We start from the raw sequence: 19,338 nt of genomic DNA on the forward strand, positions 1-19,338 counted from the left end.
TCCTTCAGCTGAACGATTTTATCGTATAGATAACCGTTAAACTCCTCAGCACGTCCCTGCAACGGGTCATCCCGCTCCCCCTGGTGAAGGAGGGAGCGGGTCACCCGAAACAGGGCAGCTGGGCGGTTATCTGCCGATGCAATGAGGGAGGAGGCATAGCAACGCCTCGCTTCCCTCAGTGCCACTAGGTAGGTCCTAGTATAGGATCTAACTAGTGTCCGATCAGCCTCTGAACGGCTGGACCTCCAGGAACTCTCTAGGCGTCTTCTCCGGCGTTTCATCCCTCTCAGCTCCTCGGAGAACCAAGGAGCCGGTTGGGATCTACGCCGGGTCAGAGGCCGCAAAGGCACGACACGGTCTAAAGCCCCAGCTGCAGCCCGTTCCCAGGCTGCAGCTAGTTCCTCTGCCGTGCCGTGAGCCAGACCCTCAGGAAATGGCCCAAGCTCCGTCCGGAACCTCTCTGGGTCCATCAGGCGCCTGGGACGGTACCAACGTAATGGTTCCGTCTCCCTGCGGTGTTGGGTAGCGGTCAGAAAGTCCAGGCGAAGGAGAGAGTGATCTGACCATGACAAGGGTTCAATGACTATTTCCTTTAAGTCCAGATCTCTCAACCACTGACCAGAGACAAAAATCAGGTCCAGTGTGCCACCCCCGATGTGAGTGGGGCCATCCACTACTTGAGTCAGGTCCAAGGCCGTCATGGAAGCCAAGAACTCCCGAGCTACCGTCGATGACGAGCCGGCAGATGGCAGGTTAAAGTCCCCATGACTAAAAGTCTGGGGTCTCCACCGCCACCCGGCAAGCACCTCTAGGAGCTCGGGCAGGGCAGCTGTCACGCAGCAAGGAGCCAGGTGCGACCAGCAAGCCCATCTGACATCTATGACCCCACCTCACAAAGAGGATTCACACCCGGCAATCTGAGGTACAGTGGTCTCCTCGGCTCTAGACTCTCTTTGATAACAACCGCCACCCTCCACCCCTACCCTGGGCCTCGGCTGATGGAATGCACGGAAACCCGGTGGGCACATCTCGACCAGGGCACACCTTCAGTGCCCAACCAGGTCTCCGTGCGCCTATAATATCCGCGGCACCCCTGAATCAGATCATGTATTAGGGGGCCTTATTGGCCACGGACCGTGCATTGCATAACATCAGTCAAGGCCCAGGCTCTGAGGGTCCTGACCATCCGGGAACGGGTAAAGTCAGGGGATCGGGCACGCGATCGCCTGCATACATCGAACGCGTGACCCCTATGTCGTCGATCCCCCTTCCGCCATATCTGCCCCTCCCACTTACCGTGCAAATAGACTCACCTCACACAAAGGAACACACTCCCCCCCCATAACCTCCGAACCCATTTGATAATCGCCACGAGCATGCGCTGGAACTGGTTTCCCTCCCGACGGGCTACCCCCATCACCCGCCCTACCCCTCCCACCCCTTAAAAATGCCCTGTCTAAAAACCCCCAAAGGCTCTTTCTTCTCGCATGCCACCTCTGTGGGTCCCAAGACCCGTCATTGAGGCCGGCCCTTGGTAGCGATATGGGCCATTCCTGCGAGGCGGGGGCACCTCGCAGGCGCAAGAGTTCATGTACAGTGTAGCGCATAGAAAAGTGCGAATCGGCGAGGGATGCTAAGATGGTAAAATCCCAGAGTAATAAAAATGGTGAATCTTCCAGCGGGAGTCCAGTTGGTAAAAGGACAGATGGAGCAGGAACCGGATAGCGATGATAAAACAGGAACAGACAGGCCGGCAGTCTCCATAGTGTGCCTATGGGGAACAGTTCTACAATAGGACTTAATCAGGTAGAAGTAGCTATCGGTCTGCCCGAGTCCATAGACCAGTCTAAGCTAGTCCAATCCAGTCCAATCCACTCCATATCCCGCAGATGGACATGCATGACCGCCCAGTTTAGATGACCCATAGTCCGGTATGGGGGGGGGCAGAAATACAATGGAGCAAGCCAGGCCACCAAGGCCACAAAGGGAAATACGATGGAGCAAGCCAGGCCACCAGGGGCCATTCGATGACACGCGATGAAAAATGCAACAAAACAGGCCAAAAGAGGGGACAAACCTCAGTCACGGTTCCGGCCTCCTCTCCCACCGAGGCCTCACCACACCCATCCTCGGTGGGGCTGCCAAATACAGGGCGCCGTTGGACAGGCGCCTCGCAGTCCACACAGCCTCGCCAGGCGCATCCAGCGCCGATGGAACTGGCGCCGATGGAGCTGGCGGCGAAGGAGCCGGCAGGCCCACCGACAGGCAAAAAACGGGTCGGGATTCGCGCCAGCTGAAACCAGGCCGAATCCACACCCCGAAGCCGTCGGAGCCAGGCCGAGACCGCCGACGATCTCACGCCGCTGGAATTTGGCCAGGATCGCCGGGATCGCCGCTGGGCCGCTGGGCAGGGCTCCGCTGGGCAGGGCTCCGCTCCGCTGGGCAGGACAGGGCCGGAGCCGAGGCCGAAGCCCGCAGCAAACAGCAGGCCTCCCTCGCCTCCATCGCCTCCATCGCGTCCTCGCTTCCTCAAAGATGGCCGCCCCCTTCCGGACCGCCACTCCGTCCCTCAGCCCGTTCTCGGCTGTCGCATGTCCGAGAGGCCACAAACCTCTCCAGCGGCAGCCAGACAGATCGAACCACACGCCGAGGGACCGGAGAAGCCTGGTGAGTCAGCCCGAAGTCTCCATTTCAGGGAAAGCCGCCACCGCCGATTCGGGCTCCTCTAAACAGCTGCCATTCTCGCGTATGCGCAGAGCCAAAAAGATTGATCATCAATTGTGTTGTAAATGATGAACGTATCTTTTCTTTTATGTACACTGAGAGCATATGCACCAAGACAAATTCCTGGTGTGTCCAATCACACTTGGCCAATAAAATTCTATTCTATTCTATTCTATTCTAAAATCACTCAAATAACTGAAGAAAACACCCCTTACTTACAGACACACCTTTTTTTCCCCAAAATAATGCAAACCTGGCAAACTGTTGGAATTCTTTCTAAGCAGGCAACATTTTTACCTCAAGGGCATGTTATGAAAAACAAATCAATATAAACATACGAATAAAATCAGAATGGTAATGCTGTACCCCTTCCCATGCTAGCCCAATCCATTTTCCTCACCATTCTTCCATCCGTTTCTCTAATTCTGGGAGCAGAAACTGCTGGTGGAAGCAGTAGATGGAACAGATGTTGGAAAAAATGCCCATTACCACGTCAGCTGGGAAAGAGTTTCGGCAGCGTGCTTCCTCCATCAGACGGGCACAGAAGACCTATGAAACGGGGCACTTTTATTACCATTGTGTCTCTTGGCGACTTTCTGTATAAGCAATGATTGGCAAAGAACTACCCAAACCCTACCTCACGCTTTATCTTCTAAATATCTATTATATAACCCTTCTTATCAGCTCATAAGATGGAATCTATTATCTGATGGAGACCGAAAGGTATATCCCACAGTTCTGGCAGTATCTAACCATCCTGCTAATTTCCTCAACTGGCATGACCTGCAGAAATGATGCTATGCTTGCCTCAAGTTTCCATCAAGTAGTTTTGGCTATTAGACATCACACTTATTACCTGGTCCAGTAAGTACAGGCGAGACACGTATGCCTTTTCTGTTTGGAGCAGCTCATTGGCAATTCGGAAGACTTTTTGTGGAACCGTCATCTGTTGAGAGAGAGAAAAAAGATCAACTGAAAAAGCCATTCGGCTGTGGAGAGTGAACCACATTCTTATTTATTTATTTTTTCGTATATCAGGATGTGCTATCAAAACCAACCCCAGGTTTTTGTCTGTTTCTCAGCAGCAGTTATTTCTCAGCCCCTTGCATTCAAGCAGAATTCCAATGATTACAAATGAACAATGGTTGTACAAAAATATGCTGTACTCATCCTTTTATTCAGTTCTCACTGTCACCAAAATGGATTATACACACTTTTATATTCTGTGAGTGACTATAAACCAATAGCAGGCAATCTCTTGAGGCCAGGGATGCCGTGGGAATTGTGAGAGCAGGTTGTGAGCACACTTCTAAAAAATGGCTGCTGTGGGAGGACTTGCCTATTCCTAGAAAGGCTTCATATATCAGAAGACAAATTGGTGAGGTTGCACTTCACCATTGATTCTAACCACTATGCCCCATTCCTAGAATGCTCACTATTACCACAGTTTCCCTTATTTAAGGAAGGGACACTTAAAAAAATGATGAAGCTGCAACAATCCATCACTTTTCTATTTCTGTTTCCTAAGAATACCTGCGGGATTTACATGAGGCCTGAAGCGTTGTTGTGCATAAAGATGTTAAAGAGGAATTTTCAGCATGCCATTTAACTTGTTTTTAATTAAGAGAATATTTTTGAAAGAATTAAAGATGGGGCAGGAAACATGATGAGGAACAGATGATGTTTTGTGAACCTGATGTGAGGGAATGTAATGAGCCAGATTCCCAGGAGGAAGGGGGGATATTCCAGAGGAGTAAGAAAGAGACAACTCCGTTCAGGTAGTTTGTGTGATATGAAGAGGGGGAAGAAATCCCCTCCCTAATAGTTCCCAGAGTATATGTTTCAAACAGGTAGTAGTTTGCTTCAGTTTGACAAGATTCTGTAAATAGTTGTAAAACATAGAAAACAAAAATCTGCTTGGAAGAATCATTAGGTGTCTTCCTTAGTTTTTGGAGCCTGACATCTACTGGTGCCTTTAGGTACATTTGGGGCCATCTGAGTCTGCCCTTAAAAACTGAGCCTACATAATCAACACAAGCCAAAACATTCACTCGTCATGCCTACAACACGGAACAGAGGTTTGCTATTTCTTTAACAGGTGTCCTTCCATCTCCATTATGTTATTTTTTTTACTAAGGTCTAATACCAAACCATAATCAAAAATAAAGAATATGATATTAAGCTTGACAGAAAAATACAGGCTCGGGGAGAAGCAATGGAGAAAAGGCTATCATAGTAAACCTGAAATAGGAATCCCCAGCCCTTTACCTCATCAGAATCCTGCTTCTCGGTCTGTGGAGGTGGAAGGTCAGAGAGCAGCTCAGCCTCATCCCCACTGCCATCATCCATGTCACTGTCCCCCTCAGAATCACGAGTTGAGCTGCGTTTGATGATGGTTGGAGGTGCCAGAGGTCCAGCACCCTCCCCTGTACCTTCCTCAGGCCCGAAGCAAATCTCCTCACTGTTAGACGGTGAACTGATGCTGTCAATGCCGCTGTCCCGGTTTGCCAGTTTCCCACCATCATGAGGCGGCAAGCAGACAGCATTTCCGACAACCGCTTGCCCTCCTTCCAAGGCCAGGAGGTCCAGGAGCTTGTGAGACAGTTCTGCCGATTCCAATGAAGCTGGACGATCTAGCGAGGGTTCCATAGAATTTATCTCTAGGGCTTGGAGGTCTGGGCTGGGACACGGCGAGGGAGTATGTTCAGATGTCAGGATTATAGGTTCTCTAAAAGGAACACAGGAACCCAATTAGGAAAACCAAAGTTAGTGAGGAGAAAATGAAGAACAGATGCTGGATTAAGTAGGCAAGATTTGCTAAGGTTCCACCTCTCCTAGAAAAGTAAGTAGAATCTTCTAGTGAGTTCATGCCCAACACTACAGGTAGTCCTTGAATTATGACCACAGTTAAACTCAAAACTTAAGTGAGTTTTTCCCCATTTTATGAACTTCCTTGCCACAGTTGTTAAGTGAATCACTGCAATTGTTAAGTTAGTTACACAGTTGTTAAGTGAATCTGGCTCCCCCCCCCATTGACTTTGCCTAAAAAGGGGGATTCAGGTGACCCTGGGACACTGCAACCATCATAAATATGAATCACTTGCCAAGTGGCTGAATTTTGATCATGTGACCATGGGGATGCTGCAAAGCATTTCGTAAGTGTGAAAAAGGGTCATAAGTCACTTTTTTCAGTGCCCTTCTAACTTTGAACAGTCACTAAATGAACAGTTGTAAGTGGAGGACTACCTGAACTAATAGCATTTGTCTAAAAATAGAATATTTACTTGCACACATGATTAGGCCAACTATTCATCTACCTTTTTTAAAAAAATCTTCCAACACAGGCAACAGCCAAAAACCTAACATGTATGGCACCATTGTATCATCCATAACAATCCAACCTAAAGTAAAATTATCATCCTCCAGATCTTTCTTACATAAACTCAGGACACCTCAAATGTGGTAGAATGCAGTGTGTGTTACCTTCAAGCTGCTATTGCAACCTCCCATACACCCCAAATTATCTCAGCATGAATCTGGTTCTTCGCATGTTGCCAAGGAGAGTGGAATCTGCTCACACAATCCACCATCATAAAATAGTTGGTAGATGAATAATAATAATTAAAAAAAAGCCACACAAGAGAAGCATTTGAACACATGGATGTCAAATCTCTTGAAGATTGGAAGAGCACAGAAGTTTAAAATATTTTTCCGAATTGTATCAGAAAGGCTGCATGAATGTGCAAGTGTCTTCAATATGGGTATTATATCTAACCAATCATGAGTAGAATTAATCCTTATTGTTTTCTCTGTCATTTAACAAAGGCCTTTGTTCTAGTTATCATTTCAATATATCCCAAGTCAGTAGAAGTCTCCCATTAATTAATGATGCCAAGCAGTATTACTTGACATCTTCAAGAGTACAAATCATGCTTCCTCTACAATTAGGTGTGTGTGTGTGTGTGACCTCCAACTCAGCTACAGGAGAGAAACAGTGTCTCACTTGCTAGTTGAGCTCCTACCTTTCAAACTTCTCAATGAGGCAGGAGACGGCAGACGAGGAGCCCACTCCATCTTTTGGCAGAGGGCAGCGGCCCAGGCGGGGGTCGGCTGGTAGGGGTCGTGATGGGGGTGGGGGGATCGATTCAGGAAACCGTGTGGGCTGGCTATTCTGCAGATAAGCTGGCTTGGGAGGAACTGGAAAAGGAAGTGTGATTATTCTTTTAAAACAGACTCAATACATTTTACTAACAGAAGCAACCAATAGAAAGACTACTTCTGTAAGTTGGCATTTTTATCATCTGATCTACGCTGCCCATCCCACCCCAGCATTGAAACTCCTTACTCTCCTGTTCCAGAGCAAAGAGCCTGAACTCCGGACTCCATTATATTGAAAAGGACCAGCATGTACCCCAAGTTAGATTTTAGCATAAGCAGCTTTTTATGTCAATGCTGGTTGGGAAAGCTTTGTATTATTAATTTGACAACTGCCCCTTCCTCTAGAAGGATATGCCAATTGTTTTCAAGCCAAGGGCTCCACCAGCTGACCTTTAATTGGGATGCCAGGGATTCCATTCCAAAAAGAAGGTCCAGGAGAAAGAAATGGGATGGAATCAGAGTAAATATTCAATTTGATCTAAAGTAACTTATGTGTAATTTTAATTAAAATAAATTTGTTCAATGCAACTATGAAAATGTGTCCTCCTGTATCTTGTAATTAATTTTCCCTTTGGTCATCATGTTAAAGTTACTCTTTAGCAGAAACCCTTAGGACATCCTGCAGACCTGGGCAAAGCCTTGCAGGAGGGATGGCCTACAGCCTCAGAGTGGTGGATTGTACTCCGGGCTCTAGAGTCCGTGACTAGAAAGGCATCAACAGCCAGCTTTCTTCTCCAGCAGCATTGATGGCAAATTCCATAAGACACATCTTAATCTTGGGCTCAAGGAGGAAGTAGGGAAACCATCGCAACCCCAATATGTTTTGGATGCATTTGATCTCAGCTCCCATAATTCAAAGGTAGCATGCCAAAGGCAACAGACTTCTGGGAACCGGTTGGGGAAGCCCCGTTTATACCTTGTGGTTTTGGTCCTGGGGGACGCTTGAGTGGTCGGAGTTTGGCAATTTCCTCTTCGTTGTGGTCAGGTCCTGGATCTGAGCTGAGTCGTTGGGGGGCTTCTGGTGAGCGATGTTCAGGACTGGGTTCTGAAGACAGGCTTTTGACCAGGAGTCGGTGGGGCTGAACGGGACCTGGAAAGGAAATAGAATTGAGAGACAGTTCATCAAAACCAATTCTCGTGCAATCTGTTCTTATATATTTGAAGAGGAAAAGCCTGGAATAAAGTCAAAATAAGTGGGGGTGAGGTGGGAGGTATAGAAATAAAATTCTCTAGATTGTTAACTTTCTAAATTGAAAAGCACAATGATGACTTTATAGCATTAGTTGGCACAACTGAAATATCAGTTGATTATAAAGACTGATAGAATGGGTCTCTTGAGATTTTCCAGCTCAACCATATCATGGAATTAGCCAGCAATTACCATACTTCTCACAGAAACACTGCAAATGATTTAGAGCCAAATATAAATCACAAGGCACCAGAATCAAACAAGAAAAAAAACAAGCGTACAACTTTTAAAAAAAAAAAAAATGTTTGAAAAGTAAAATGCATCAAGAAAAAGTAGGATCCTTAAAAGGCAAAACAATTTAACAAATTCTAATCTGAACTACATCAAAATAAAGTTTAAAAAGATACCTTATTTTGACCAGAAAGTCTTTGCTCTCCAGAAAAATTTCAAGAAAATTGAGGACTGGGAAATGGTTCACAAACCGTACCATTTCCTAAACACAAAGCACAAGTATTCCTGCTAAATACATTGAATTACAGCACCCCATTCATCAAGGGTGATGCCAGCTTTGGAGGGGCTATAATAGAGTTTCATCCCAGGGTTCTCAGAGCACTACTTCGCAAAATACACTGTCCCCTTTTGCTAAAGATCAACAACCTGAGTTAAACTAGAGGGTAACAAGTAACCAGTGCAGGCAATGTCCCATCACACTAACCTTCTGGCCATGAGTCACCCAGAACCTTTCTCACTCCACCCAGTTCAGAAGCTGACTGGGGTGGCAAAACAAATGCAGAAGTAGGCAGACTTTCGCCCAGGATGAAGCTACTGGGTGACAATTGGGTTGAACTGCATGCTACAATCTCCAGCTCACAAGATGTTGATTTTTTCTTAGCTACACTTCACTGCTCATTCTTATGATCCCTGATTATATTTGCACTTTTCAGTAAGTAGGAGTATGTGGAGAAATTTGGGCACTGTGGGTGACAAGAAGGAAGAAGAAATTTAACTTTCTAGCTAATTTCACACCATATGCTAAACTGTTACTCATCATAGTTTGAGCATATTGCAAATGACCCCAACTGCTTTACAATCTGCAACGTCTACATTCACATAAAATATTAATCCCAAAGAAAACAGATTATGGCTTGATAGGATGCATGAACTCTGCCCATCCCTCTTCCTCAGAAAAAGACGTTCTGAAACTATTATGTCCCCTGTGAAGTAAAAATGAATTAAGGCCAATGGGAGTGCCTCACACAATTCAAAGAAAAGCTTCTATGAGACATTTTTTCTTGGGCCTAACAGAGAAAAGATCTAATTTCTCTTATCATGTTAACTCATGATTTAATATTTAATAATCGATAACAGCTTGATATGATTAATATCAATATTAATATTATTAATATTAATATTAAACAAAAGCAAATCATGTTATGAGTTAACTTGATCTGTGAATGCAGCCAAAGGGTCAGATCAGTGGTGGGTTTCAAAACTTTTTACTACCGGTTCTATGGGTGTAGCTTGGTGGGCATGGCATGGCGGGTGTGGCTTGGTGGGCGTGGCAGGGGAAGGATACTGTAAAATCTCCATTTCTACCCCAATCCAGGGGAAGGATACAGCAAAATCCCCATTCCCTCCTGATCAGCTGGGACTTGGGAGGCAGAAAATATATGGGGGTGGGGCCAGTTGGAATTTTTACTACCAGTTCTCCGAACTACTCAAAATTTTCACTACCAGTTCTTCAAAACTGGTCAGAACTTGCTGAAACCCACCTCTGAGTTAGATCTTCCTACTCCCTATAAATATAACTCCTAAAATTTTCCCTACCTATCAGATAAAAAGCTGCAGTCTGCTTGAAGTCAACTTCAGCTTCTGCTGATTTCACAGACATATCTATATTGCTTTCTTGGGAAAAGTAGGGAAGCTATTTCCTACTACCTTCCTCTAGGATTTTTAATATTTTATTTTGCTTCCCAGTCTAAACTAGGATACTTCTGGTCTGCTTAGAACCTGCTTAGCTTCTCAAATTTTCATTAATATCACAACAAACTTGCAAGTTTAAATCCATTCCCACCTATTAATCTGCCCCTTTGTTTAATAGCAATAGCAATGCCACTTAGACTTATATACCACTCCATAATGTTATACAGCACTCTGTAAACATAACACACAACAGTTGATTTTTTAACACTAAAACAACCAAATAATTTCAATATATTTTAGATTACATATTTTTCAACAAGAAATAGTATTTCAGAAATGACTTTATTATTATGACATTTTTTAATGCCTTGTCAACTCATGCCTGCACTGGTCTCTGGCAAGATTTTGAAAGTGGTTTGCCATTATCGCTTTCCTAGGACTGAGAGAAAGTGGCTGGCCCAAGGTTGCTACTAGTTTCTAGCTTGGAGCTTTAATCGTGATATCAACTTGGTTTTCTTTATATACCATAGAAAAAAACCCCTGAATAAATGCTTACATTGCTGGAAATGCAATGAAATTAATTCTTTATTTAAATACATGTTTCTATGATATCCAACAATGGTTCCATTTAGGGTAGAAATTATTACATGCATTAACTCAACTTTTAAGATTTAGTATTTTCAGATATTCATATTTTTGGGAAATTGACATCTGGACAAAGAAAGTGGATTTTCTGTAGTTTACTTACAGCTAAATGACTTAATGTTCAGCATTGGAAACACAAACATGTGGCTCCAATTAAACCTGCAGAATTGATGTCACCAGCAATTTATGTATCAGTAACTTATCAATGTAGATTATCCACTAACCATTAGAATTATGGTTTCAATTCACTGAAATGTGTAACTAACGATTTTATATATGCATGTGCCTTGGATGATTTTTTTTTACTTTTCTTTTATCATTTTGTGTCTTTCTTCCCTTTGTTTTCTGTAGTCAGTTAATAAAAGAATGAAGGGGAGAAAAAACTCAAGACAGCTAAAAATGAAGACAGCCTGTTTTCACTGTTTTATCGTATTTTGTAAGAAAGCAAACAGTATATACTTTCCTAAGATAAACATAGGAAAATATGAAGCACTGTGGAATGAAATTTCCAGGAAGAAAAAAAAAAACCCTCTGCCCTCAACCTGGCAGGAAAAAGAAAAGAGTGGGCGGGTATATATAGACTATCTGAAGATGGCTGGGCCAAGTGTGTGTTATGGGACCTGTAAAACAATCTCTCTATGCTGCAAGAATTTCTGAATCCCAGGTAATTAACAGAAAATAATGGCAAACAATTTCTCACCTTTGCGCTCCAGTTAAGAAACATTAAGGTAATTCAGAACAGATTTTGGGGTGGAAGGACCATGGTTTACATTCATCTCCGGTACAAAAAACAAAGTACTTTCCTCATTTTTAAAGGTGTTTTGCACTGGGGCTTGCTTGGTTGGTGGGTCTTGACGTTCTAGTCAAAAAGAAATGTTAAACTCACAGGCATGGAATTTGGTTAAAGGTAAAGGTTCCCCTCGCACATATGTGCTAGTCGTTCCTGAGTCTAGGGGGCGGTGCTCATCTCTGTTTCAAAGCCGAAGAGCCAGCACTGTCTGAAGATTCCGTGGTCATGTGACTGGCATGACTAAAAGCCAAAGGTGCACGGAACGCTGTTACCTTCCCACCAAAGGTGGTCCCTATTTTTCTACTTGCATTTTTTATGTGCTTTCGAACTGCTAGGTTGGCAGAAGCTGGGACAAGTAACGGGAGCTCACCCTGTTATGTGACAGTAGGGATTGGAACCGCTGAACTGCCGACCTTTCGATCGACAAGCTCAGCATCTTAGCCACTGAACCACCGCATCCCGCTATGGAATTTGGCTACTTCAACATAAAAAGGTCCATATGAATTCCTGTCCAGTGGTTCTTAGAAGCAACAAAACAATCACATTCTAGAGATGTGCATGGCTTTGGATCCAAAGCTGAAAAGCTGTTTCAGAACAGACCTGCTGCCCCAGTCAGTACCTCTTTAACTCAAAATACCTATTTTCCTGCAAGTTTGAAAAAGGCTCTGTACACTCCAGAAGTGTAGAGTTTGCACACCTCTGCAGTACCTTTTTGGCTTGCTGCATATCTTTATTGTCTAGGTGTCAGAAAGACTGGATCTCCTGGCTTAGAGAGCACTGTAAAGCATTGTGAGGCAGTATATAAGTCTACTGCTATTGCTATCCTGAAAATAACCAGATCTGCCTTAGAGGGTTTTACATATGGTATAGATGACCAGCAGCACTTTGATTTGTACCCAGATGCATACTGATAGCCAATGCAGCTCACTCTATAGAAGTGTCACACGGGCATATCAAAGTGCACCAACCACCTGATTTTTGTGCCCGCTGCCAGAACCCCCTCCATTCCTCACTACCATAAACGAATGGTATTTCCCACTAGTCTGAGGTGGGAAACTTAAGAAACCCATGAAAAACTTTTTTTTAAAGAAAGTATTTCCTCAAAGAAAAACAGAGAAAAGAACAATCCTAACTGTGCATATACAGTACATAATATATCCTATTCACTTTTGTTAACCTTCTACTGTACAATTCTTCTACCCATCATCAAAATTAAGTATCATCTCTGGCTACTGAACGGTTGCTTACCCTTGTTTTATAGTATGAAATGATAATTGGATTAAGAACACCTACCTATTAATCCATATACAATGTGCACAACCCCAAATAGTAAGCTTGGCACAATGTGATAATCCAAAAAGAAACCAATCCTGAAGTTTAATTCAGTTTGTCAGCCAATTTGTCTAGCTCAAATAGTTTGAGACAACTTGAGCTAGAGGCCGGGTTGGAGTCAGCCCTATAAATTTGGCCAATTTTTGCTAGCAAGAACATTTCCAACACAATTTGAACTGAATCATCCTCATCAGTGCCGTCTTAAGAGTTCCAATCAAGCCACTGCAGGGGCATGACTGGATCCTAAAAAATGAGGACTGTGAAACTGAAAGCATGCTCAAAAATATATGGAGGAAAGACTTCTCATAATTTCTTTTGTCTCTTACAGATTACCCCAGAGACTAAGGGAAGGTTTTCTAGTCCAGGGGTCTCTAACCTTGGCAACTTTAAGACTTGTGGACTTCAACAAGGCTGAAGAACTCTGGGAGTTGAAGTCAACAAGTCTTAAAGTTGCCAAGGTTGAAGATCCCTATTGTAGTCCACACCCCTGTAACTCAGTAAGACCAACAACTACTATACTAGCTCAAGCAAGCCTCAAAGGACCTCTAAATCCACTTTGGAAAGCTCTCAGTTTAGAGAAGGAGAATCAGTCCTCTGCAGTCACTTATCAGCCTTTCTCAGCCAGCCACCTTTAGAGCAAGGAATGCTGGAACTTCTTAGAATGCTTCCAGACAATCAGTTCCTACTGCTTTCTATCAAAGGTCACTGATAGAAGAAGTTCTTCACTGATTTTGTGTGTAAGAGAGATAAAAAAAGAGAAAAGGGGGGAAACATGAAGGCTGCAAATAGTAGACAAGATCAACTTGATGTTTTTTTCCCCAAGATCTTTATGCAGGGGTGTCCAAACTTGGCAACTTTAAAACTTGTGGATTTCAATTCAATTCAAACTGAGGAATTCTGGGAATTGAAGTCCACAAGTCTTAAAGTTGCCAAGTTTGGACACTCCTGCTTCGGAGTCTTTACTTGGGGAGGGGATTTTCTGGACACAGTCACTGTCTTTATGAAAAACAAGGGAATTGTACAATAAAAGCTTCCTCTGAAAAACCATTTCTTAAAAACGAAAGCTTCATTTCTTCTTAAAGAGCAGCAATCCACATAAATGGCATGTAATATATACAGATATTTGCTATTCTGTTAAATAAATGTGTAAATAACTTAACAGCATCAAACCTTACCCATACAACTGCTCTATTGTATTCTTTGAAAATTAGCATATAGGATACCGTGAACTCTTTTATTCACATAGACTACACTACCATGAGAAACAAAAATGAAGGTTAATGCAAAAATCTTGCAGATACCATCAGTTACAAATACTGAGTCAAAGCAGAAAACTATCACATCCAAATCTTGGAAAACAATTAAAGTAAACAGAACCATTCCTAAAGGTTAAAAATATACATCAACCCATTTTATAAATGTTCAGAAAATAATGATTAAGCCCCAAGGTCCAGAATAATTTCTTCTCCCCTTACCTCTTACAGCTGGCACGAGCAACTATTTTCTTATGGCAATAGATGAATTAAAAATATGTGCATGTTGCGTGTATGTTTGAACATGCATAGATTGGTCTTCAAAGGCTTCATAGCACATGACCAGCAATGTTATGATATCACTGGGGTGCCTCAGACTGAAAAGCATGAAGGGTTTTCAAGGAAAAAAGAGATGCCTTAAGACTTACAGATTTTAAGATTCCCAATTTGCTTGTAACCTGGAACAAGGAATATTAGTCTGGGTTTTTTTTTAGCAGTGTTTGCAAACAGGGATTTATTTATTTATTTATTCATATTTATATACCGCCCTATCTCCCTAGGGACTCAGGGCGGTTCACAGGCAAAATAAAAATACATATAGGATACAAAATAAAACATCAGATTAAAAAACTTATTCAACATAGCCCAATAGTTAAAAATAACAATATGCACAATAAAACCCAGTTAAAACCCATATAAATTTAAAACCTAGTCCAGTCCTGCGCAGATGAATAAATATGTTTTAAGCTCGTGGCGGAAGGTTCGGAGGTCCGGAAGTTGACGAAGTCCTGGGGGGAGTTCGTTCCAGAGGGTAGGTGTCCCCACAGAGAAGGCCCTTCCCCTGGGTGTCGCCAGACGGCACTGTCTGGCTGACGGCACCCTGGGGAGTCCCTCTCTGTGAGAGCGCACAGGTCGGTGAGAGGTATTCGGTAGCAGCAGGCAGTCCCGTAGGTAGCCCGGCCCTATGCCATGGAGCGCTTTGAAGATCGTTACCAAAACCTTGAAGCGCACCCGGAAGGCCACAGGCAGCCAGTGCAGTCTGCGCAGGAGAGGTGTTACATGGGCACCCCGAGGGGCTCCCTCTATCACCCGCACAGCCGCATTCTGGACTAACTGAAGCCTCCGGGTGCCCCTCAAGGGGAGCCCCATGTAGAGAGCATTGCAGTAATCCAGACGAGACGTCACGAGGGCGTGAGTGACCGTGCATAGGGCATCACGGTCTAGAAAGGGGCGCAACTTGCGAACCAGGCGAACCTGGTAAAAAGCTCTCCTGGAGACGGCCGCCAAATGATCTTCGAAAGACAGCCGTTCATCCAGGAGAACGCCCAAGTTGCGCACCCTCTCCACCAGGGCCAGTGACTCGCCTCCAACAGTCAGCCGCGGACTCAGCTGACTGTACCAGGATGCCGGCATCCACAGCCACTCTGTCTTGGAGGGATTGAGCTTGAGCCTGTTTCTCCCCATCCAGACCCGTACGGCTTCCAGACACCGGGACAGCACCTCGATAGCTTCGTTGGGGTGGCCCGGTGTGGAAAAGTACAGCTGAGTATCATCAGTGTACAGCTGGTACCTCACACCGAAGACACTGATGATCTCACCCAGCGGCTTCATATAGATGTTGAACAGAAGGGGCGAGAGAATCGACCCCTGCAGCACCCCATAAGTGAGGCGCCGCGGGGCCGACCTCTGCCCTCCTGTCAACACCGTCTGCGGAGAGATAGGAGGAGAACCACCGATAAACGGTGCCTCCCACTCCCAATCCCTCCAACCGGTGCAGCAGGATACCATGGTCGATGGTATCGAAAGCCGCTGAGAGGTCTAATAGGACCTGGGTGAATCTCCCTTTTAAGATTTACGATGGCCCCTTAAACCCATGATTCCTCTATACGCCAAAACAGAATGTTCTAGGCAGGGACGACCAAAAAAATATATATAATGGTGGTTATATATTGTCCAAGTGTTGCCTTACCCCTAATATTAACTTTATCAAGCCCATCAGCCACAATAACCAGGAAGGGAGGCAGATATTAACAGGGATAAGGAATTTGCCAAACAATTTAGAAGAAGCTAATGGAGCACAGCAGTAATAGATGTGGCCCAGGATTACAAAGGTGGTACCCCAATTCCCTACACAGTTGCCCAAGCCACAAAATAATAATAATGAGAGAGATGAAGCGCCGAAGAAGATGCCTAAAGAGTATCTGGAGGGCCAGCCGCTCCGAATCTGACTGGACACTAGTTAGGTCTCAAATTCGAACCTATCTAGTGGCGATGAGGGTGGCAAAACGGGAATATTTTTCCACTCTCATCACATCAGCAGATAATCGCCTGGCCGCCCTGTTTAGGGTGACCCGCTCGCTCCTTCACCAGAGAGCGGTGGAGGATCCCTTACAGGGACGTGCTGAGGAGTTTGAACAGTATCTGTTTGATAAAATCACTCAGATTCGGGAAGGTTTGGACACAGATTGGGTAGATCCAGGCAGGGTGGGAGAGGCAGGTCTTGAGATTACTGCCTGGGATGAGTTTGATTCGGTGGCTCCTGAGGACATGGACAGGATACTGGGGGGACTGAATGCGACCACGTTTACTGGACCCGTGTCCCTCCTGGCTGGTACTGGCCACCCGGGAGGTTACACGAGGCTGGCTCCAGGGAATTGTGAATGCTTCTTTGATGGAAGGTGTTTTCCCTACTGCCTTGAAAGAGGCGGTGGTGAGGCCTCCTCAAGAAGCCTTCCCTGGATCCAGCTGTTTTAGCAAATTACCGTCCTGTCTCCAACCTTCGTTTTGTGATGAAAGTTGTTGAGAGTGTGGTTGCACGACAGTTACCCCAGTACCTGGATGAAACTGTCTATCTAGATCCGTTCCAGTCCGGTTTCTGGCCTGGTTACAGCACGGAAACGGTCGCGTTGTTTGATGATCTCTGGAGGGCTCGGGACAGAGGCTGTTCCTCTGTCCTGGTCCTACTAGATCTCTCAGTGGCTTTTGATACCATCGACCACGGTATCTTGCTGCGCCGGCTCAGGGGACTTGGAGTGGGGGGCACTGTTTATCGGTGTTTCTCCTCCTATCTCTCCGACCGGTCGCAGACGGTGTTGACAGGAGGGCAGAGATCGGCCCCGAGGCGCCTCTTATGTGGGGTGCCGCAAGGGTCGGTTCTCTCACCTCTTCTGTTCAACATCTATATGAAGCCGCTGGGTGAGATCATCCGTGGTTTTGGGGTGAGTTGTCATCTATACGCTGATGATACACAGCTGTATATTTCCACCCCTAACCACCCCAACGAGGCTGTTGAAGTGATGTCCCAGTGCCTGGAGGTCATATGGGTCTGGATGGGGAGAAACAGACTCAGGCTCAATCCCACCAAGACCGAGTGGCTGTGGATGCCGGTAGCCCGGTACAGTCAGCTAACTCCATCGCTGACTGTCGGGGGCGAATCGTTGGCCCCCACGGAGGGGGCTCGCAATCTGGGCATCCTCCTGGATGTACGGCTGTCTTTAGAAGAACATATGACGGCCGTCGCCAGGGGAGCTTTTTATCAGGTCCGCCTGATACGCCAGTTGCACCCCTTCCTAGACCGGTATTCTCTATGCATGGTCACTCATGCCCTTGTCACTTCCCGCCTGGACTACTGCAATGGTCTCTACATGGGGCTCCCCTTGAAGAGTACCCGGAGGCTCCAACTGGTCCAGAATGCGGCTGTGCAGGTGACAGAGGGAGCACCTCGTGGCTCCCATGTGACACCTCTCCTGCACAGTCTGCACTGGCTCCCGGTGGTCTTCCGGGTCCAATTCAAGGTGCTTGTTATCACCTTTAAAGTGCTCCATGGCTTAGGACCGGGGTATCTACGGGACTGCCTACTGCCACCAGTAGCCTCCCACCGACCAGTGCGCTCTCACAGAGAGGGCCTCCTTCGGATACCGTCAGCCAAACAATGTCAGCTGGCGACCTCCAGGGGGAGGGCCTTCTCTGTGGGGGCTCCTGCCCTCTGGAATGAGCTGCCTCCAGGGCTTCGTCAACTCCCCGATCTCCGGACCTTTCGCCGCGAGCTGAAGACGTTGTTGTTTCGACGTGCAGGACTAGCTTAAACGTAGTTTTAAATTGGGGTTTTACATTGGGGTTTTAAATGGGCTTTTTAATCGTATTTAAAATTTTTAGGCCATATATTGAATTAGTTTTTTATACTGTTTTTAACCTGTATTATGTGTATTGTGGTTTTTACTGGCTGTGAACCGCCCTGAGTCCTTCGGGAGAAGGGCGGTATATAAATGTAATAAATAAATAAATAAATAAAATAATAAATAAATATTGGATGCAAAAACCATTCTCAGCCTAACCTCCTTCTCAGAATTCTTGTAGGGGTAAAATGGGAACTAGACAGACTTACTCCTCTTTCTTGAAGGCAGGATACACAACAACGATAACAAATTCTGCTTTATAAAATCCTTGCAGTCTTCCCCAGAACTATTAGATTTGTCATTTTCAATGAGGCCTGAAATTATATTAACCATGTGTAGTTCATTTATTTTAATTATGGCTACATATAAATCAAAACTATTGCCATTCAAAAGCTGTACAGGTCGCCCTCAAGTTACAACCATTCATTTAGTGACTGTTCAAAGTTATAAGGGCACTGAAAAAAGTAATTTATGACCATTTTTCACACTTACAGTTGGTCATAAGATCATAATTTGGATGCTTGGCAACTGGCTCACATTTATAACAGTTGCTGTGTCCTGAGGTCATGTGATCACCCGTTGCAACCTTCTGACAAGCAAAGTCAATGGGAAAGCCAGATTCACTTAACAACTGCAATGATTTACTTAACAACCATGGCAAAAAAGGTCATAAAAAGCAGCAACATTCACTTAAGAACTGTCTTGCTTGGCAATGGAACTTTTGGGCTCAATCTCTATCTGCCCAGCTACTCAAAATAGGTTTATTTTTATTTATTTATTTAATTAAACTTTTATACCGCCCTTCTCCCGAAGGACTCAGGGCGGTGTACAGCCTACATTAAAACAATTAATATACACACTAAAATAACAATTAAAAAACTTATTCAATAAAAGGCCGAAATTAAAACCGTCCAATTGACCATATAAAATACCCAGTACAATTACAATTGAAAAATTTAAAATTTAAAATTTAGAATTTAAAAATCAGGCCAGTCCCGCTTGGATAAATAAATAAGTTTTCAGTTCCCGGCGAACTGACAGCGGTCTGCAAACTTGGCTCTTTTTAAGACTTGTGGACTTCAACTCCCAGAGTTCCTCAGCCAGCAAAGCTGAGGAGCTGGCTGAGGAACTCAGCAAAGCTGGCTAAGG

General features: G+C 44.9%; 1 protein-coding gene across 1 annotated transcript in view; it reads right to left on the minus strand.

Annotated features, from left to right (window-relative positions):
* Positions 1-19,338, minus strand: part of FGD1 (FYVE, RhoGEF and PH domain containing 1) — a 67,093-nt gene that overhangs the window by 23,588 nt on the left and 24,167 nt on the right. The window contains exons 2-6 of the mRNA XM_058167655.1: positions 7,799-7,972; positions 6,747-6,921; positions 4,993-5,452; positions 3,581-3,670; positions 3,125-3,273 (exon numbers count right to left, since the gene is read on the minus strand). Coding sequence (XP_058023638.1) covers positions 3,125-3,273; positions 3,581-3,670; positions 4,993-5,452; positions 6,747-6,921; positions 7,799-7,972 — 1,048 coding nt within the window. The remainder of the gene's footprint in view (positions 1-3,124; positions 3,274-3,580; positions 3,671-4,992; positions 5,453-6,746; positions 6,922-7,798; positions 7,973-19,338) is intronic.

Source organism: Ahaetulla prasina, chromosome 2 (genome assembly GCF_028640845.1).
Source record: "Ahaetulla prasina isolate Xishuangbanna chromosome 2, ASM2864084v1, whole genome shotgun sequence".
NCBI lineage: Eukaryota > Metazoa > Chordata > Lepidosauria > Squamata > Colubridae > Ahaetulla > Ahaetulla prasina.